At 39.0% G+C, this 22,556-nt stretch overlaps 1 protein-coding gene and 1 long non-coding RNA gene across 2 annotated transcripts in view; one reads left to right on the forward strand and one right to left on the reverse strand.

Annotated features, from left to right (window-relative positions):
* The first annotated feature begins 4,341 nt into the window (after window positions 1–4,341).
* On the forward strand, window positions 4,342–14,975 carry LOC107835888 (uncharacterized). The gene is made up of 2 exons (XR_001661729.1): window positions 4,342–8,380; window positions 11,208–14,975. It is a non-coding gene; the product is annotated as an uncharacterized LOC107835888 (long non-coding RNA).
* insyn1 (inhibitory synaptic factor 1) overlaps window positions 13,374–22,556 on the reverse strand; it is a 63,706-nt gene continuing 54,523 nt past the window's right edge. The window contains exon 2 of the mRNA XM_016669974.1: window positions 13,374–16,339. Within this exon, the coding sequence (XP_016525460.1) occupies window positions 15,521–16,339 (819 nt within the window). The 3' untranslated portion in view covers window positions 13,374–15,520. The remainder of the gene's footprint in view (window positions 16,340–22,556) is intronic.

Raw genomic sequence — 22,556 nt, forward strand, 5'->3', positions numbered from 1 at the left:
TGTGTGGACTAAATTTCACTGTTGCACCAATTCTCAGTGTGTAAAGCATGATAGATCAAAATATGAATTTACTTTGCAATACAGCAGGAAAGATTAAAAAAATTTAATGAAATAACATTAAGTTAATGAAAACATTGTCATTTCTACAAACTTCAATGGTTTGTGTAAGGGCATTGTCTCTAAACCTACACCCAGAGCAATATAAGGATGACACACAATGGTCCTGGAAAGGTCCAGATCTATGACCAATTGAGAATTTGTGTAAACACTCAGAAATTGTAATTAATAATCTCCTTACAATCGGCCTGATCTTAAAGCTGCAGTATGTAACTTCTGTAAAAAGAAATATGCATATTTTTAGACGACATAGTGTAGCAGAGAGCAACAGGGAGGATGTGAACGACATGCACACAAATTTGATTGACAGCGCTACGACCCGCCCCCTGGCTCTGATTGGTTGTTTCTGTCTGGGTTGTTTATGTTAGTACTGGGAGAAGGCAGAGGAGTTCTTTTTTTTTCTAGATTATATGTCTTATACTGTGACGACAAAGTAACATTTTTAATAAATATGTAAGATACATTTTCTCATAAGTTACATACTGCAACTTTAATAGGTTTTACAGAAATTTCAAGCAGGAGATGTGCAAAGCTAGTAAAAATGATTTGCGTATATTAACAAGCCCTGCATCAATTTCTATCCTCTTTTGCAATTATGCATTACTCTTTATTAACCTTAAAATCTCAAGAACATTAAAATTTATGGCGGTAGGGTGTGTGAATACCTTAGCAAGACACTCAATCTTGTCTAATATTTGAACATCAGATCTTGTCCACCTCTGAACTCAATCCAGTGCAACAAACCCTGATAACTTGTCTTTCTATAGTCAGCAGCCGTTCGATCTGTTCTTCTTCTCTTTGCTGTTGACTAGGATGCACTTGTTCTCCATATTTTATCATAACTTTTCCTGCATAATTCGGCATGCAGGGAAACTGTTACATATGGTGCTCTTTGAATTTTCAGCAGCACCTGTGAAATTAATTAATTACTGAACGTCTTATTCAGTGTGTCAAGATTTGCAACAGACAACCATGGCAACGCTGAGGCATGGCAGTCCATGTGCGAACAGAGGATCAACATTAATGCATGTATCCCACTGAGTATGAGTTGTCTGCCCCTCATTAAAAGTTAGTGAAACCTAAGCAGCAGCCACACTCAGTTTTTTTTCTTTTTTGCCAGTTTCTTCAACAGCGCCTGGAGCATTGTATTTTAATTGCAGTACGAATAGACCAATAGCTGTGACAGACATGATGTGGTGTAACAATATCAGCAGAGTAAATTGAGTGTCATGAAAATGCAGTAATTATAGGTCTGCTTTAAAAAATAATAAAAAAAAGCTTAAAATGGATGTTCAGTCATCCATTTTCCAAAAATATCTACACTGCCCACATTGTAAGCTCACATTGTGGGATTCCTTTTTTTTTTTCTTTTTTTCTAAAGGCATAAATAATAACCTCTCCACTACATTGTCTGACTTGTAATGCTGACATTAAATTCATCTGTTGCACACGGAGCATTTTGGTGCTCTGTGCCGTAGAAGGATTTTACATCTGAGGCTCTTTTTTGGGGGGGAGGGGGGCAATTTCAGGTGCATGAAAAAAAAAAATATATAGTGGAGCAAATTTTTTTGGACTGTCGGTGCATTTGTAGATAAACTGTCTGGGTGAGCTCAGGCTAACCCTTGTCCTTGCAATTCAAATGCTTAGGAAGCAGTCTCACATTTGATGGATTTGGCTGTCGAAGTGCAGGGTAAAAATAGTCTGAACTGTGCTCTGCTGCTGTTGTTTTGTCAGTGCCTCCAGTCAATGGGGAAGACAAAGTGATCCCGTGTTTATCAGAATACATCTGTACAAAAGCCTCATTTTCGTCCTGTCTCTACCCATTTGTTATTATTGATAACAAGGAATTGATTAGAATGAAGAGCCATTACTGCTACTGGGAATGTCTTTAATCAGTCATTTCCTAAGTTCTTTGTGCTGTCAGAAAACATAATTATGCAGATAACGCACATCGAAGTCAAGAGTGACCTTCTCTCAGCTAGAGAGATATGGGACTTCCCATTTTGTGTCCATGTAGCTCTCGTTTTTATCTTCAAATGAATCTATATCCCATTTTCTTTCAGTTTTTCTCTGTATATGGCTCACAAAGTAAACGTATTCAAAACACCCTCTTTGTTTGAAATTATGTTTAATGGGAATTTAAAGAAAGCTATATTTAAAAAAAGAAAAAACGTTCTTTAACCCGTTTTATTAACATGTCCTGTATGTCTGAAAATAAAGCATATATGAAACAGGGAGCATCAACAGCGAATACGGTCTATATGGTTTTCTGAGAATTTTGGTGTAAACAGTAAAAACATGCAGATTTTTAGGGAAAATCCGGATGAGGAATAGATAATCTATAATTTTCTGCATTTAACGGTGAATTCCATTTTGAGAATCAAATATCACGCGTTTTTCATTGTTCTACCCACAGATCATAGAGATGTTCTCTGTATTCATAGCAATTATCATCAGATATGTAAATTATTTTTTTAAACGCCATCTTCAGATGTAAAGAAGAAACAACATTTTACCATGTTAGTACTCTTGTGGCACATTGATACGAACAGACACTGTTTGTATTTGTTGGAGGAATAACAAAAAAAATATCCAGTTCAGTTATTATTGAATGTATTTTAAACATTTAGAGCGCAAGAAAGCTACATTAAGTTGTTTTTTCTGATATTCTGATATGCGTCCTCGCTGGCAGTCTTTCATCGGTTACTACCAAAGCCATTGAAGGGGCAACAGTGGTGCTTAAAATTTTTTTAAAGAAAAATAACTGTATAGTTTCCACTGAAACCATCATCCATCGTGCATACATGCAGAGTAGGGCAAGTCACCTTTCTATCACAGCAGGCAAACACTAAACACTCATTCCTAAGGGAAATTTAGAGACTAGTTCACCTGACATGCATGTTTTTGGAACATGGGAGAAAATCAAAGTCGTTTGTGAAAACTAACTCAAATAAAAGAGAAGAAAGAACATGTCGCGATGCAAAAAGATCCTAAGTGTGGAATTGAACCTAAGGTTTTTTTTGCTACAAGGAAACTGTGCTTTTAACTGTTCCATGCAACTAATTTCCAAAAATGATGTTTAGCTGCTTAATTTTCTGTTAGTTTATAACTGCTAAGCAGGAAAATAGTATTTGAAACTCTTATGCCTTCAGATCCTTTCGGGATCATTGAGCTTCTATTTTGTAATGTTTAGGGTAGTTGAGTCCTTTTGGACCAAGTGTTGCTGTGAAAGGAAAACACACTGCCTCCTACAGCTCTGTCCATTTACATTTGATTCCAGAACGTAAGCAGCAGACCAGCAGCATGTGCATATAATTGAAGTTTCGACTTTGCATTAAATTTTAAAGTGTAAAACACTTTACGCAGCATGAATTTTCCAACCGTAGAATTTCCATTAAAGTCAGGCTATATTTTTGTCTTTCATAGAACAATTCCATTTTCCAAATTACACAAGAGGTAGGACCGTGAATTGAAAGAATCAATATAAAATCTCAAGTTTTTTTCCCTCCTAAGTAAAAAACATTTGGCTTCTTAGAGCTTGGTGGAAGATGGTAAATTTTTTTGTGGAGACAGCGGAGATCAGTCTGCCAGTAGCAGGATTTACACTTTACATGCTCATTAAGTTCAGTCCTGACACCAGGGGGACCTGAAAGTCCTGCCAGATTACAAAACAACAGGCCAGCAAAAAAAATAAATAAAAACTGACTGCAGTTTTACTGCTTTCTCGGTTTTACAGCGCATGCTCTGTACATTAGACCAAATATAAAGAGATTTTTACAAGAAACGAAAACAAACTTGTTTTGATTATTTTCTAAATTGAAACTAACCTTTGTTTAATACAAGGGACAATGGCCTTTTCTAAGTTTTTTCTTACAGAAAATTTGGGGAGAACCATAAAAATGTCACTTGAATTAAAATGTGAATTTGTTTTCTGTTATCTTGTGAAGAGTAAATAGACTTTACCGTATATTCTGCATTATAAATGGCTTCAGTGAACAGACCAGATGGTGTGGTGGTGAATCCGTGGAACTGGCCACATTGCAGAAAGGAATGTTCTTAGTTCTCATTTTCTGAATTCATCACTTTTAAAAAGAAATTACAACACAGCCAATGATCTTTTGAATTGTGTAAATAGGACATTTAGTGTTTGGCTTTCACAATTTTATTCTTTCATGTTAATCTGTCAGGTTATAAAAATCAACTTTTTAGGATGAATTCACACCAGCCCTATTTAGTCCACTTTAATCAAACTGCACTTTGTTTGCCGAGAAAGTCTGGTTCATTTGGGGAGGTGTGAATACGTAATCGAACTTTAATGAAGACCAAAAAAACTAACTCTGACCTAAAACTTTATGTCTTGGTTTGGTTCAAGTGAACACTATTGTGGTTTGAATGCATATCTGGATGCCAAGCAGACCGGAGATCGCTCCAAAAGCAGGAAGAGAACTATAGTGCAGGGCATTCTGGGTAAATAGAACCAAAACAAACGCACAAGTCTAATACTAGCCGGACAAAAGAGAAATCCTGCCACCTCTGAAATGCTACTGCATTTTTATTTACATTGCGACCATATCTTCTTTAGAGGATTTTGTGTTGTTTCCATTGGTGGTCCTTGGAACAGCGCCACCACACGCGAGGGGAGGAAGTTTTTTGAAGTTCTTGGTTCTTTTGAGACCCTGCAGCATTGAAGTCAACCGCCCCAGCTGAAAATGTAACATATTGTAATATTAGCCCCCAATTCAACCAAGTCTACTACATACACCATTAGGTGTGAAAACACCCTCATAAAAAAGTTTGAATAAGATTTTTCAATTTGCCTAATTTCACTGACAAATTTATAATTCATCCATTTGGCTTACAAAACTGGATTAACAGTCAATGGTGATTCGTGGTTTGAAAGCTTTAAAATCAGTAAATGTCACCTGTTATCAAGAACTGATGTCGGATAAAATGTGGTTTAAAAAATATATCCCCCATTTTTTTCGTGAAATTGCTTGTAGGAAATGAACAGAAACAAATCTGTAGGATTTCCTCTTCCTCTAACCTGCACTTTCAGGGCAATTCTGTCTAGCCTGTTTCGAACGGCAGATGGAAATTTGTCGACTCCATCTCCACTTCCCTGGAGAGTAAAAATGATGAGATTTGTTGTTTGTGTACAACACATTGTGGGACAAACACAAATTGCTCGTACCACTTAAAACAGAGATTTTATACAATGCATTAAACCAACATGGACAAACGTTACTTGAATTTGACAGTTATTGGGGGATCACCCTGCTGCCTTGGTACCATAAAGGTTAAAGCAAAAGTACAGATCTGGTGAAAATGGTGAACAAGATAACAGATACTAATTACAATTACAAAAGACAAAGGTAATTAATGGTATTTTTACTATCAACTTTTTCCTAATTATTTATTGTTGCAATGTTGCTTGTTTTGTTATATTTGTGTGCCGTCTTGCAGCACTTTTGTTCAACCCCTTCTTACTTGGGTGACTGATAAGGAAACCTCAACCTTGATTCTGGAATACTTATCTGCTGTTATTGATTTAGGATCAGTTTCCTCCTCATTCCTTGCGTTGTTGCTGTAGAATTGAATAGCGGTTTAATATTGGTTGATTTTGATATCTAATAGCACATGGTGAGCTGCATTTTTAAAGCAACTCATTAGCAGTTTAGCTAAAATGTGTTGTTTTGTCTGTTTCAATGGTCATATACCTAGTTGGGATTCACCAAACATGGGTGCTGTTATTCATGGCTGCAGCAAATTCAGACAAAGCGACCACATTGTGGGAAGCGACTGCATGAGTGAGAGGGTTAAACTATTTTAAAACAAAATTATAACACAGCTGACATTTTAAATTGTCCATGTAAGACTTCTAAAAGACTGCCAAATATCCATCATGATAGAGGTCAACTGCCTCTATCAAGGATTAAATAGAGTGTAACTGCTTCAGACTATTTAGCCTTCCTGTTATCTGCAGAGGTCTAACTCTCTTTTGCTTTCTTGCAACCTAAATGAACTGTAGACGTGGAAAAAAAATTAATGTCCTTTATCAAGTTCCTTACATTCCTTTGATTTCATGATAAACAACTTATACTGAACAAAACTACTCTTAGGCCAAGTTTTTAACACCACCTAGCCACACTCAAGTAGGACACATTGACTAAAAAATGATTAAACTGTTCGTATGATAATTACTCATATTCAGCTACCTCAAAAAGGAAACAAAGCAATGCATACAAATGACTTTTTAAAGTTTCATAGTATCCACCAGCTACATATCCCAGAATTAGTGTTCTAACGTACAATATGCCCCCGTCACAGAAATCCCACTGCCATTAATCTTTTGACACACCTCTAAGGTACGCTGTCAGCAAGCCACCGTGAGTTCGCTAAGCTAAGCCTGACATTTGAATAATTGTAGTCATTTGAGACGGATCACTGCTATAATGTATTGGAAACGCGCAGCAGCTTAAGCACCACATTGAGGCCCCCCACTATATTGTACATCTGGTGACCCATTTTACAGCTGGAGCAAAGAGGTCCCTGTAAACACACCAGAGAAGCTCAACTAATTGGAGCAAGGTAAGTACAGCGAAAATGATTGTAATTAGAACCTCAGTGAGACTTTTCTTCCCCCCCCGTCCCTCCTCCTCTCGTTTTTTGCAAACAGAAAACTGGAAACAATCACCGGCATAATCCGTCATTTACATTTTTTAGGATAGCTGAGCATCAAGTCATTTCTTTCTCTTCTGCTTCACAGAGTACTGACAGAGGAATGACTCTTACCTGTCCTTGCCACCTTCCATCGGGGGCTATTTGCAGCCAGGCGCATGCATGGGCAGAAATGAATATAAGGGGGGAAGGGAAGGTGTGGGAAAGTATAGGGTGTACACTGTGGTAAAAGCAGTAAATATGACTGATGAGGGAAACCCCTTTGTAGGGTGAAATAAGGGCCGCTTGGGGACTCACCGTATACACAGCACCTGTCTCGTCATCGTTTAACTCTTAGTTGTTGGATATACTAGACTGTCAGCAATTCCCTGCCTCCTTGGCCTTTACCTGTAAAGTAGCATGGAAACGCTGACAAGCTGCCAAACTGGAACGCACTGGAAATGACTGCTGATGCTTTTCTTTTGAGTTTTTTTTTCTTTTCTCCTTTTTCACAGAATTAGACACACTCGCGGAAAGGTGCACTTAGCAGCATTTGTATTCAACTGACCGCCTTTCATATGTAGTTCCACTTAACAGGAGCTTCCTTAAATTATCTTTTCTTCTCGACACATTAGGAACTTTGTATCGTTGCAGCTGTCCTCTGATAATTCTACCCTCTAGCTTCTTGAAGTGTCTTAGTGATGCTTCCTGTAATTTCTGTCTTTTCCCCGGACCAATTCAATTGTCTCTTGATATATTCTCGGCTCAGCCAAGCATGTCATGAAACACATTAGTTGTTTGCAGTTTAATGCTTCAAGGTTACATCTCTGCTGTAGTACATTTTGAGGTCTTGTAGCACTTCATCCACACTTGTTTCTCACACCAGGTGATCTTTTTTTTTATTTGTTTATTTATTTTTTTAACTTGCCATCAGAAATTGCTTCAACAACGACGCCAGACCTCTCTGCCACATGTTGACTTGTCATTGGGCTCTGCGCCAATTACTAATCATTTAATGTGATGGTAATGGTCCCCTTCCATAACTATAGTTCACATGGTTGTGCCAATCAATTTGTTTCAAGCTCCACATCATGAAATCATATTACTTTATGGAAGTTTAACAAGTCTATTGGTGCATTTACTTCTAGTTTTTGGTGACTGTACACTATATAAAAATAAACTGGAGGAGTGTTCATATTACCAATTAGTTAACTGAATTATAATCACCTTTTATTTAGTTTGTAAATATAATGTTCAATGAGTTATGTTCTCAAATTAACATGTTTGGGATTTTTAATTCTAACTAAACGTTTTTGTTTTAATTTAAAAATGTTGGATATTAGTATCCCTCAATTGTTGTGTGCTGTGTCTCTCAAAATGATTTTGGTTGATGAGCTTTTCTTTTGTGGGTGGCATTAGGAGGAAAAGCTAAGCTCAAACTGATCCATGGCCGAAGTTAAAGCAATTTGTTTCTGTTTGTTTTCAACACATTTCTTGAGATGCGTTGGAGCAGCCCTGCCAGAGTCCAGCCTCGAACCTGTGGTGGGAGCCAAAGATTAGGGTGATGGCAAAGATGCCTTTTAAGAAGTGCAGCTCATCACCAAAGGTAATTTGTCAAAATATCTGTGGAAATGTTGAAAAAAACTGTTCAACAATTATGAGAAGAGTTTATTTGCTGTAATGCAAGTCAAGAATTTTCCATCGACTCTAAAAGAAACAATATAAATAATTTTCACCTGCCATTTTTTAACAAAACCAAAACAGATTGGAATTAATACTCATCTGTTTACTATCCTTTGGAACATGTTTCATTCTTTTTTAATCAGACACGAGCTTTCTAGGTTGAGTTGTAGTAATTTTTCAAAAGTATGAATATGGTATGAATATAAATGTATATGGTATGAATATTTTAGGGCTTAACTATGTCAGCTTATTAGAAGTTAAAAGCTGTCACAACACACGTGACTGAGAAAGCTTCTGTGTTGGAGCAAGAAATTTGCATCCAGCTTTAACTAGTTTAGCAACAGTGCTAAAGACATAAATGCTGATGTTCCCAACCCTGAGACGGTTGCCCTGTGGTTGTCAGGAAAGCGCTTCATATTGGTAGAAAATGTTCAAAAGGCTGTTCTAAACTTTTAATATATTCCTATTTTAGTAACATTACATCCTAAGCACAACCTGGAACTGTGACAAAGTTTGCTCTGTACTCAATTTGAGCTTGTACATGTTTACATCTGGATTTAAAAGCATGCTACAATTCTGTTGCTTACTAATACTGTCATCTAATCAATAAGAAAATAGCTTGATGTGTCCATAGTTAGTCAAAATAAAGCTAGAAATGTATTAATTTATTTATTGTAATAATTAACTACAAATAAGACTAAAATAGTCTTATTTAGAATAGTTTGACATTTTTTAAATAAAATTTGTAATTAAGCTAATTTGTAAATTCGATCTTTGTCAGAAACATTCCTTAAAATGCAAATTGTTGCACCAGTTTTGCTGGTTGATTCTCATAGTTTTATATGAAAAACAGTGCTTGAAAGGAATTGATTTCAACTTTTCCAACGTCATCAATCACCCTTTGCCTTGTTTTTACAGATGGCTTTGACGGCTTTATGCATTAAGACTTTGTAGGAACTTTTCATCCGTCACCAAACATTATCTGTTTTGTGCCTCATGATTCTTGTTTCTCTTAGAATATCACACTTCATGGTAAATGTTTTCTTTCTCTTATAGTGAAGCAGGTCATCTGATGGCATTGTTTTTTTTTCTTTGTCCCAAGAGCCACCTCCTTCTCTTCCCCCCCTCTCATGCATATCCACAGTCCATGCCCTTCATCACCTGTGAAGGTCTAATCTTATCTGCGGTGGTTGCATGGTTCATCATTAATCACTCCGCAAACCCAATCAAATGGTGACTGATGGTTGATCTGGCCTTGTCCGGCCACCCCTCAGTTCTGAGGGTGGCTATTTGCTCTGCTGGACCACTGTATTGTACTGCGCTTGTGGCTGATTGCAACTGCTGATTGTGTGTGCATAAAAGCAGTAGTATTGTCTTTATCGTGCACAACATGTGCCGTGCAACCCTGTGTCAACTGTTTTGTAGACCTAAAGGTTCAGCACTTTGCTCACAGTTTGACTTTGCACGAGTTTGGACAGAAGCTGAGACGGTGCATTATTTATCTGCCGGTCATAGGCAGTGTGGGATGTGGGCCGGACATAAAAGTGTGTGTGCACTTAAAGATAGGGAGGATATAAATGTCACATAGCTGCAACAAATCAAATTTAGCTATTCCAGCTGTTAACCGATCTATAGTAATCAATGAGATGGTGTTGACCTCCTCACTCCTCACTTCATGAACCTTTAGCAGTCAGCACAGAACGTAAAGATGTGCCCATCCATTTCCCTCAACCTGCTTTCAAAAAGGCCAGAGAAATGAACGTCAAGGATGCATATGTGAAGAGCAGTAAAAAAACGCATCTCGGTGCATATTTCTGTATTTTTGCATCACACCCATCCATATACCCTAGACGTTAAGCAATACAACCAATATATTAAAAAAATGTCAGTGACTGAAGCCCCCCACACCCTGAGGCTGTGATTAGAGAATTGATCAGCAAAGAGAACCAATACATGCCCAGCGCTGATGTCAAAACACAGATGGCATGACTCATTTCGCCGCCTTCTGAAAGAGTTGTTTTGTGTAATCCCCTCCTATGGACTTGTCTAGCCAAACGACTTCCTGGGGGGATGTGCTGCATCTGGTTATATTGATCTCCATTAATTGCCGTGACAGGCAAATATGAAATTAAATACCAGTCAGAAAAACACCACTTATCTCCACGCACAAGGTGCAATGGCAGCAATGACGTATTGGTACAACGCACATTCACAAAATACAAAACAACTGCTTGGTGCTCAGCGTTATTGGGGGGAGAAAGATCTTTCTGCTTGACGTATCATTTTGGCATCGGCCCGCTCTGGTTTTCGTAACCTTTGGATGCCTGCTGTCCCTGTCCTACAGAGAACTGAGGATACATCTCTGCCCTATTAGGGATGAATAATGAGCTTGTTGGCAAAAGAGACATTGCTAATATTTTGTCCAAATATCTCAAATCTGTCCCCAATGATAATGTATTCCGTGTCGGTGCCAAACGGCTCTATGTTTGAGGAGATGATTTCACTGCAGATACGACTAATAAATTCTCCTGGTGCACGAGGAAGAAATAACTACCTCCTATCGGGCAGGTGCATTGCCATCACAAGATGAGCTTTGTTTTACTGTAATTGATGCTCCGCTTTTGCAGAGGCATATTTTTGTTTGTTTATGCTAATGGCCATGATGGCCTGTTGGTCTATCAAGCAGGGAAATGGCAGCCGATGCTTCAGGGAGCGAGTCATTGATCTCTCCTCTGTGCTTTTCTTCACAGGCACCAGACGTTGTCGGAGTCGACTCTAAGACTAAAGAAAACATGTGAAAAACCAGGGTAAGAAATCACTTCTGCCTTATTCATGTATACCACATCAACCTCGAGTTAATTATTGCTTGTGCGGCGTCTACCAAGCTGCCTGCCTCAAAAGTGCACTGTCCGCTCTCCTTATATTGGGCTCTTGAGGCTTAATGCTGCCTAAACAGCAAAGCCGTAATTCCCTTAAGCTGTGCTCTATGCAATAACTGTTACGCAGGAGTACACAAACAAAAACAGAGGTGGTCTGTTTTGGAAGGAAATCTCCACAGCCCCTAATAATCTTCGATGTTGCGGCGGTCATTTGCACTTATTGAACACCTTACACATCACAAAGTAAAGAACAAGAGCTGATGGCCTCAGATAAAATCAACCTGACTTATTTCTTCAAGTTGTTTTTTGTTGTTGTTTTTTTTGCCATTTGAGGAATTTCCTATCAATTTTGGCAATTTAGAAAATGTATCTTGTGATTTACAAAAAAAAAAACATACATACTTTTTAACTTTTTTCCACAAACGTCAATGTATTTAACCTTTTTTTGTGACAGGTAAACAGAAATTAAAGCCTAATTGTGAATTGGGAGAAAAATTATAAATTGTCTTAAAAAATGCAAATAAAAGCGTCAGGCATTTGTGTTCAGGCCCTCTGCATTCATTCAGTACTTTGTAGTACTTCCAATTACTAGCGATATGAAGGCAAGTCTTTTGTCTCAACCAGCTTTCGCAGAAATTGACATTAACGACCCTTCTTTATGTCAATCATGTTGGACTGGATGGAAACCATCTGTGAATATCAATTTTTGTGCCTTGCTGCAGATACATGATTGAATTTAGGTCATGGCTTTGACTGGGCCATTCTAACCGGTCCACTGCAACTCTGGTACTATGTCATATTCTGGCTAAGCCATGGCTGTAGCCTCTTTATACTGGACACCTGCCCTACCACTACACCACCCAGCATCGCGCTTTGTCATCCCTTCTAAAGAAAAACATTGCAACAACATGACATTGCCACCAATCGTGAGCGTCGTTTGTTCCAAAGGATGTGCAAAACTGTTCTTTTTCCATTAGTCCCAAATAGTCTCATCCGACCAGAACTCCTCCTTCTGCATGGCTTATGGCATAATTCATGTGGGACTTCTTAAGGCTTTCGTTCCACAATGGCGTTCATATTGGTAGCTTCTGAACAAGACTAGATTTGTCAAGTGTAGGATTAATTGGTTGTCCTGCCAATATTTTCTTCCACCTCACCTTTGGGTCTCTGCGGCTCATCCAGAGTTAACGGCTCTTTGGATGCTTCTGACATGAGTTGCTCTTTTTGCCCAGCCTTGTCACATTAGGTGGATAGCCATATCTTGGCAGCTTGCAGTTAGGTCACACTCTTTTTCTTTGTGACATATTGAACAGTGCTTTCTGAGCTGTCCAATGCTGATATGTTCTTTTAAACTTGACAACCTTTATCTTGATCTCTGTGGTGTGTTTTTCTTCTCCTTAATACTGTTTGTTCAATAACGTTCTCTGACAAACCTCTGAGGCCTTTCTAGGACATCTGCAATTATACTTGAATTGGATTACATATAGCAAGGCAAGTGACTGGATTTTAAATGGAGCATCAGGGTAAAGGTGGCTGAATACAAACGTGCACCAATCTTTTCAAATGTCAATGTGTAAAGAAATATTTAAAAAACATGTATTTCCTTCTATGCTGACTAATTATAGCACTGCATTAAGTTGGCAGGTCAAATAGCACCCCGATAAAATGAACTGAACTTTGGTACTATGGTGAGTAAAAGGTGAAAAGGCTCAAGCGGTATAAATTCTTGTGCAAGGCACTGTATATAGCAGAGAAAGAAGGCTCCATAATCCCTGCCTCTTATGAAAGGCTAAGTACCCACTGGGTGACCAGAGGCAGAAAGGTCGGCCTCAACGGAGTCAGCAAGGATTTTCCAGTTAAAGATTTCAACATTTTACTTTTCTTTTCAATACTGAAAACACAGGGGTGTGAGGACCACACTCACAAAGCTGTTTCCCAGGGTAGAACATTGGTGTGTGGGGAAAGCAAATAAATAAAAAAATAGGGGGGGGAAAATAATAAAGTAAAGAGAAATCATTGAGCGAGAACACTCTTTTCTTCAGTCACCGGCTCCCGCTCCTGGACCCACACTTTTTGAAATGTCAGTTCTTTAGGGCTACAATTCTAATTTTTGTTCTGCTCAGTGTAAGTAAATAGATCTGACTGTGAGTTTTTGTTCACAGATCCCAGGAGAGTGGCTTGCACGCTCAGCAAAGAGACCTCTCACTGCCACCTCCCTCTAACATATTGATCAGGAACGGCTATTGGCGCTGGCCTTGTGAATAAAATGCTGCTCTACCGAGTTCAATTCCCCGCTGGGCCACTGAATGAAGAGACAAAACCTTTAGCGCTTGTTCCCCCCGCATCCCCCACCAAAACCCCTCATCCACCCAATCCTATTTAGCTCCGCTTCTACATTGAGTGTCGCCGCTAGCAGGCACATCGAAGGACAAAAATTGAAATGTCACTTTTGTGGAGCGCTACTTCCGAAGTGCCTGTGTATCTGTTTTGCTGCCTGTCACTCATACGTTTCAGGCTCCACGGCAGACCAAGGAGCGATCACAATGAGATGGTTTATGAAACCGAAGGTAAATGGTGTTGTTTTTCTGACTCTACGCTCAGAGTCGTTTGTTGACATCAAAGAGAGGAGGAAGCGCCTTGACACATGCATCTAGAGACATTTCCCTCCTGGAAGCAATAATCCTCCTGACATTTGAAATTACCAGAACATGAAAAAAGCCAATGTTCATACAGATTTAGGGTACAGAATGAGTGGCGTTTTGTTTACACATGATAGACAAACCTTTGCTTTTTTTTCTCTCTCTCCTTGTGACTCCTTCAATTGTGTGACAAGGGGGAAAGATTTTTGAGATCTCTCTCTTCAGCTTAATGCAGTGGGGTAAATAATTATTTGATCTTCTGCTGAATTTGTCAGTTTATCTCCTTACCAAAAAATTAATGGTTTGAACTTGTACTGTGTTAAAACTACATCAAATACTGCAATCCACCACTTCTATTGAACCCTTTCCACTGTCATGGTCGAGACCAAAGAGAGGTCTAATGATGTCTTATGGATTTCCCACATTGGCAAGAAGCTCGGTGAAAAAGAGGACGCTGCTGGTCCAACAACTTTAAAACAGAAGAGATGCAAAATAAAAGTGGGTTGGCCCAACTTTAGAGCTCCATGCAAGATCTCACAACATTGGGTAGAAAACACTGAATACCAATTAGGAATGTTTCTTCCAGCATGACAATGACCCAAACCATAAAGTGAAGGAAACATGGGAGTGGCTTAATAGTGCGTTCCAGTTTTAGTTACGACTTGTTAGGCGGACTTCTGGTTTCAATATGGCCGCTGCTCACATCAACTGCAGTAAGAAACTGTAGAAACCTGTTTATTTTACGAGACACACATGCAAAAGTGTCTAAAACCAAAACTTGTAACTCTAACCTGAAAAACTAAAAGTGATGGTTGCTTATGCAAAGTAAAGCAAATAAAACAATGTTTACAAGACCTATTGCAAGCAATGTTTGTGGCCATTTTGAAATTTCAACTTCTCAACCAGAACGCTGCTACCTTGACTTCAAACCCAGCTCAGAGTTCCCACTTCCTTCGTAACTCGAATGCAGCCTGACAAGCAACACATTAAAGTTTTACAGTGAACTTTAAGATCCAACCAGGGTTTAGATCTTAATCCCTTTAGAAATGACGGTGTAGACTTTTGAAGGAGCAGAAACTTCGAGTTGTCAAAATAAAAGCCTCAAAACTTTTAGGATTTGTAGAGTAAATTAAGAGACGCAAACAAAAAAACCCTCCGGAAATTCCTGTGAATCTGGTCACCAACAACACCGTGCTACTTAGGAATCACCACCAAGTATTAAATCATGTTTTGCTTCAGGACCAAATTTGTATTTCACTAAATTAAAAACCAAATTCAGCAATAGATCAAAAATAATAATTTCCCCCACCGTGGGTCTCTTCATTGAAGTTTTAACCTGAGTATGAATAGACTTCTTTAGACTTTACATTGTATTTTATATAATTTTTTTTTTGTGTGTTCCCTGAGCCACAGAATGAGTTTGGGTAGTCAAGTGATTTCCCATATATCATTTATTTATTTAGTAATTTATTTGTGTATTAATCTATGAGCTATGTATTTAATATTAAATAATGCACAGTTCTCTTCATGAGATTTCCTGCTTCCTCAGTGGTCCTTTGCTTTCTGTTTGGTTGGAATATAGGGCAGTACAGTTTGAGTGCTCTTGTCAGAGACAGTTTGTGTGCTGCTATTTCTTAATAGTTTTTTGCGGCAGCCGGGATTTAAGAGACCTTTCCTGGGTAGCGTGTGGGCTCCTGTCATCGCCTTCACCGGCGAGGAGCCATAGGAAGGGTCCAGACAGTTATATAGGAGCGAGTGCTCAGAGGAAGAACGCTTGGGAGCGACTGAGCTGCCCAGGAGACCCGGCTCTGTGTCGCTGTCTGGTGTGGCATAGCCGCTCTTGTCCTCCCGTAGCTCCTCCTGCTCCTCCTCTTCATCGTCGTCGCAGCACAACGCGTGGTAAAGAATCTTGTCGCTGAAGCGGACTCTTTCTCGCGTGCCAGAGGTGCGCGAGGTCTTTTGACTGTGCGTGGAGCTGCTGGCCTCCTCGCTGGAGGAGTCCGGAGTAATGATGCGTGGTCCATTGGGGATTGGAAGCCCGCCATTCATCTGGGAGTAGACCGAGGCAGTGGTGGGGGGCGGGGTGGGGGTCAGGGTCTGGGTCGGGATAGTTCCTTGATCCAGGTCCTGTCGTAGATCGCCCGGCTGTTCGCTGGATCTGCGGGCGGCCGCGCCGGCGGCCTCCAGGTAACTGCAGAACTCCCAGCTGTCGGAGAGCACATCTGCATTGAGAAAGTCCAGCCTGAAGGCTTCTCCCAAACCCCGCTCACTGCTGGATGTGCTGCTGGCTGTGGCCACCGTCCAATCATCCGGCTCCAGGTCAAAGTCGAAGTCAGACGTTAATTTGTCGATTTGACCCACCACCTGGAGCAGGAAGAAGCACACAACAAAAGAACCAATGAGATGTTTCAGAGAAGCCAACGACATGGAGAATAAGCTCTCTGATGTGTTTACTCTAAGCAAATAAAAGTACATATTGGGGAAAGATAAAATGTTTAACCACAGCTGTTCAGACTCTAATATCTAAACATGCTCCAAGATCTGATTCAGAGATTAAAACTCTGCTGTATTTCTCATCAAAGTGAGTCAAAGTCCGTCTATCCAGTTGCTGTCAGCATGTGATTTTGTCTAATGTAGATCATCATCGAAATCATCAAAAATAATCATCAAACACGCATCAAATATATTGAGCAATGTTCCAGCTGTTTTTAATCAAAGGTAACTCTAAGCAAATGGACTTTTAACCTTGATTTAAAGGAACTCAATGTTTCAGCAGTCTTGCTGTTTTCTGGAAGTTTGCTCCAGAGTTTTGAGTGTAAAAACTGAATGCTGCATCTGCGTATTTGGTTCTGGTTCTTGGGATGTAGAGAAGACTAGAACCACTAGACCTGACTGGTCTGGAAGGTCAATACGACAACAGGTCTTTAATGTTGTGCCAAGTCATTCAGTAATTTATAAACTAACAGTGTATTAAAGTCAGGAAAATGAAAACAAAAAGGCTTTTCTGTTCCTCTGATGTGCTGATGGAGATGGATTCAGGTAATAAATATCTTAGACTTAGCTGACACATAACTATTATAAAAAGCAACTGCTGCTGTTAAATTGGCTATGTAGCAACATTTAGGGCACTAGGTAGAAAAAAACTAAAATGGAGGCACTGACAACATATGATTAATTTGTGAGTGCTGTGAGGATCCTGTGTCTTGCTAACCATTAGCCGCTAACGACGTGTGTTTGTAAGTGTTTCAGGGCCTCCTACGGCACAAAACTGAAGGGTTGTTCCATTTGATCATCTCTCCTTCTGAATCTAAAACAGCTAGATCCAAGATATCTTACCTAACCCAGTATCCTGCATGTTTGTTTCCCCAAGTTAAACACGCATGAATAAAAAAAAAAAAAAATGCCATTACACTCTGGATAAACTTGATGACATACTAAGGAAATTCCTCCATTATTACAGCTGTGTCGGAGTAGAGGCATGCCTAAAAGATGCAGGACACTAACTCTTGAGGACCGCAGTTGGACATTCCTGACTTGCACTAATCAAAGTTGAACTGAATAATGTTACACAAAACAAAGATTGCTTATTATGTGCGCAAAACCTCTTAAGAAGAAATAACTCTATGATTTTTAGCACCACATCAGAATGAAGAAAAGACTAAACACTGACTAAACGGATCTGCACTGCAATATTCTACACGGATCTTCAACAGTTCGTTATACATCGAAGCAAACAAAAGAATGACTTCACCAGATGAAAAAAAAAAGACTTTAGATACATTAATCTATTTATGACAACGAAGCTAAAAAGACGAGAGACTTTTTAAAAAACCAGTATTAAACATAATATTCAGTAAACCTTTATTTCGGTATTAAAAAAATGTTTATTGTTCTGATGTAATATTTCTGCCGTAAGCAGAAAATCATCATAATTAGCAGAAATAAAGGCATCAGTCTGAGTAAGTAAATATGTATAATGTTTTTCAATAAGTGGCAACATCCTCCAGCTCTCTCTGACAGATCTCAAGGCGTTCCCAGGTCAGACTGGATATACGGTCCCTTCAACAAATTCTGGGTTCTTCCCTCGGGTCTACTCCCAACGGGACATGTCTGGAAGACCTGCAAAGGGGTTCGACTTAGGGGGGATCCTGGTCAACCTTAAAAGCCACATGGATTCCCCGTTTCTCCTGCAGCACCTTTTACATAACACATGCGGGATACATGCGTTCAAAACGCATGTATCCCCTAGAAGCATTCTCCTACAACAGCTTCAGGAATTCTGCGACGGTAAAGATCTGGTTCACTGTTTCATAGCCAGGATGAAAGCCATACAGCTCCTCTTGGAGCCAATCTTATCAGTAGCTAGGTTTTCTCATTACAAATGTGCACAAATCTTTGTCTATATTCTCCTCGTGTCGAAAAATCACAATTTTGCAATTGCGGTGTTTCCATTGAATACGAAATTAAATTAAAACCAGAAGTGAATCAGCTTGTTCACGCGGTAAGTCATTAAAAATTATGGAAACGAAGGATGTAAAGAGTTACATAAGAAATATTCATCAGTCAGACATGGCGCTAGTGCATCAGTAATCAGAGGAGATGGCATCTTATTCAGGCATTGGAGCGACAAGTTCCTCATACTAGGGAACGGCTACGAATGCGCCATTTTGGGGAGATTGTTGCAATTTTACAGAATACTTCTGGATTCAACACATTTGAACTTTTTATGAACTGAGCGGTGTTGGCACATTGTCTGAAAAAAAAAACAAACAAAAAAAAAAACAAACCACCGTCCTACTACTTCATGTTGTTTCCTTGGTCTTTTCCATCAATAGTAACATCTGGTTGTTGATCACATGACTCGTGATGTGAAAAAAATGCTCCCGTTGTAGTTTTGCGAAATACATCTATTTCGATATGGCTGATTTTCCCATTAAGGAAATTTATTTTCGTAATTAGTAAACTGAGAGCCAGCAAACGGTATCAAAACAAACTTTCAAAAACATCTGGAACCACATGTTAGTCAAAGTGCCCTGCAGAACTTAAACATAGCCCATGCTCCTTTAGTATCAGGCAGTGTTTTCTTTAAAAACAAATGCCTTTTTTTGCACCAATCTTACATTATTCAGATGCATATCCATAGTTATTCATTTGCACACAACGCATTTTTTTCATAGATAATGTGCAGAAGCAGTGGAACAGAATTATTCTAAAAGAAATGGCTTGCCTTAAATTAAATCTTAGTTGTTGTTTTTTTTGTACATAACATGACATTTCCAGATGCTTTCTGTCCTTGACATCCTACTGATGTACAAATGCACAACCGCCCCACAACCCCCACTGCTAAGTTCAGCAAAAGCCAAGATTTATCCACAGCAGCTAATAGATCTGTTTGCTTTTCCAAGATTTTTTTTTTTTTTTTTTTTTAATCCGTGAAACCTAAATTGTTTGTTAATGTGTTTGAAATGGGTTGTGTTTTTCAGCACGGCCTCCTGTGGACAGGTGTTTTAAATTGCTCCATGTTGCATCCGCACAAAATTAAATATCCTCTGAAATGAGCTCGTAACACTGACAACGTGCCACGACTCGCAAAAACAGCAGGCAGAAAGAGGCGGAAAGAAGCCCGTTGTCTGATTGGTTAAAGCTGCTTTGTTTAGTTTTTTTTATTCATAAACACACCCTAAAATTCATGCTAATGTTTGTTTTTTCTCTGTTGTGCACGAAAATAAACAGAAATATCCTACTGCTGCATGAAAACGCATCACTAAAAGACATTTTATTTATTATTCCCTCTAAATTGACCTGAATGCTTCCGTGATCAGGAGCCGTGGTGTTGAGTGTTTGATGAATAGAATGCCCTTCAGTGGAAATTGCGCTGCTTTGCTTGACAACACCTAAAATCCAAGCCCCTCTGTACTTGACATTTTAGCTCCCTCAATCAGCACATTCGGCTTTCAACAATGGATCGTGAAACGAAAACACTCACGGCGCACGTAGCTTGTAAACGATACATTTCCCCCAAACTATCCAGCAATTAAGCGCTGTTTTGAAGTTTTGTTTAGTTCTACAAAAAAAGAGAAAAGAGTTCACATGAATTAGCAACATAAATGAAGATGAAAAGAGGAGAAACCGTAATTTTGCCCTGAGAATTATAATTATTTGCAGTGTTTGCTTCTCTCGGGCTCTAATGACTGCAAAATAAGTATGATTGCAGCACAAATTTAAATCTCATCCCTGTATTTAGACCAAAAAAATATTCTATCCACAACTTTTAATTAAATTCTGAGCATTACCACCCGGTTCCAGACTATTTTAGTTATTTTTTTTGCATACATTTCATTTTCTTAATACACCCTCAATAAACAAAACATCGATAATAATGATTAAAAAAAAAAAAAAAATTAAACAGTTTTTTTTATTGCATTTGATGACGGAGAGATTTGGATGTGTACGCACATTATCATAAAATTGTTGAATAAATTAGTTGCTGTTGGAGAAGCATGGATTTTTGTAAGCTTTAGAGTCCAGTTTATTAAATGATCCCCAATGCCTTTTTTTATAATACTCTGCAGCTATGCAGGGTTTTTTCTCCCCCTCAGAAGCAGATGGAGGAAAATTATGTTTAAATCTTGAGAAATCAAAAATATGGAAAACCTGAAAGGCTCCATAACTCCAGAAAATCACGGAATCTCAGAGACATTTCATGCCGTTAAGTAAAACCATCTATATTTCGAATCAAACTGTACGCCACCTCATGCCTGGCCTTAGTTCGTCTGTCAATGAGTCTTCCTTTTTTCTTTTTTTTGTTTCTTTTTTGCAGATCCGCCAGCCGCATCATCGTACACCTCTTGAGTACCTGGACGGTGCGCGTCTGCTGGCAAGACTGTCTGAGGGAATTGGGCTGTATGAATCCTCTAATCCCTGAATTACTCAACCCTGTTTGCTGTGTGATTTGCAGACTTTAACTCGTTGGAGCTATTAATGTAAAATGCCTCTCCAGGCTGGGGGAGAGAGAGATAGATAGATAGAGAGAGAGAGAGAGAGAGAGAAAGAGAGAGAGACTTAAAACGCTTTGTTTACTTCATTACACAGCTATTAATCAGCGGATTTAAAATTTATCAGGTGCATTTCAAAACATCATTATAACAGCAAGTTGGAGGTTGCATCGTAGTTACTGCGGCATGTTGTAGGTTCATTAAGTGTTGTAACTGTCTTGACTTAAAGGGTCTGCTGAGACTCTCTGGATGGTTTATGCAGCAGCAACAGAAAGCTCTGCACTTTTCTCCTTCTTCAAGAAGTTGTGATGAAACGGGAGAACGAACTGGAATGACTTGACAGCTTTTGGGCAACAGAATGATTTTTGCTTGTACTTTTAGTATTTTTGACAGTTACAATGTGCAACTGTAGCAACAAGGTATTGTTTTTACTACCGGGAGCAGCTGATTAGAATTGGAAAAGCTTAAATAATGCCTGAACTATGACCCCAAATCTCAGAGGATTTGAAAAGGAGGCTTCGTGGATGCATGGCCAAACAAAGATCTAAAGAGGAGCATCAAAAGCAAATGAAATAGATGAGCAGTGCTTCATTAATGAGCTGTTACTGTGGAGTATTGTCTCTGGTGCCTGGAAATCAAGCTGTTAGCTTGTCATATAGCACAGAAGCTTCTGACTGCTCACAGCATCACCATCCACAACTCCTCTGAAGATACATTGACGGTATGAGTGACGGCGACATTTCATTTCCCTTGAAAATAAATTACAAATTTTAGTTTTGTTGAATTATTTTAATTTAATTGACTGAGCCCATCAGGAGCATGTCGCTTACAATAGTCCCTGGAAGAGAAATAAAACAAACCCTGACTAATTCACAGTGCTGCTACAAATGAAAATGATTTTGATGACCGAAAATAACCACAGATGTACAGGTGCATCGAAATAAATTACAGCTTCGTTGGGAAAACGAATTCTTTCAGCAATCCAACTAAAAAAACTAATAAATTCATTAAATTAATTACTGTATTTTAGGTGTTTAGACAAATATTGATCATTTTGAATTACAGCTACTAACTACACAATATCCAGTTTTAAAAATACAGAGGCTGTTCATATATTGTGTAGTAAATTTAGTTTCCTTTTGCACCAGTGCAGCCTAACATGAAGTTGGTCCACCTGTGGCTCTGCTAGGGCATTAAGGAAGCCCATGTCACTTTAACTGTGCCATTCATCTCATCTACATTGTTGCCTCTGGTGTCTTTCATATTCCTCTTGACAAAACCTCATAGATTCTCATAAGGTTCAGATCAAGTCATTTAGCAAATCAAGCACATTGATACCATGGTTCTCATACCAGGCATCAGTACCTTTGTTAGTTTGGACAGGAGCCAAAACTTTATACTGAACCTCAATCAACGTGAATTCTGGGCCTTTCCGCTCTTGCTCCAGACTCAAGGTTATTGATTTCCAAATGAAACCTTTTTTTTTTCCATCTAAAGAAAACAGCTTTGGATCTCTCAGCAACAATCCCGACCTTTTTCTCCTTAGCCCAGGAAATGATTGCTGCTGTTTTGACTCAAGGAATGTC

Source organism: Poecilia formosa, unplaced genomic scaffold (assembly GCF_000485575.1).
Source record: "Poecilia formosa unplaced genomic scaffold, Poecilia_formosa-5.1.2 Scaffold29, whole genome shotgun sequence".
Taxonomy (NCBI): domain Eukaryota; kingdom Metazoa; phylum Chordata; class Actinopteri; order Cyprinodontiformes; family Poeciliidae; genus Poecilia; species Poecilia formosa.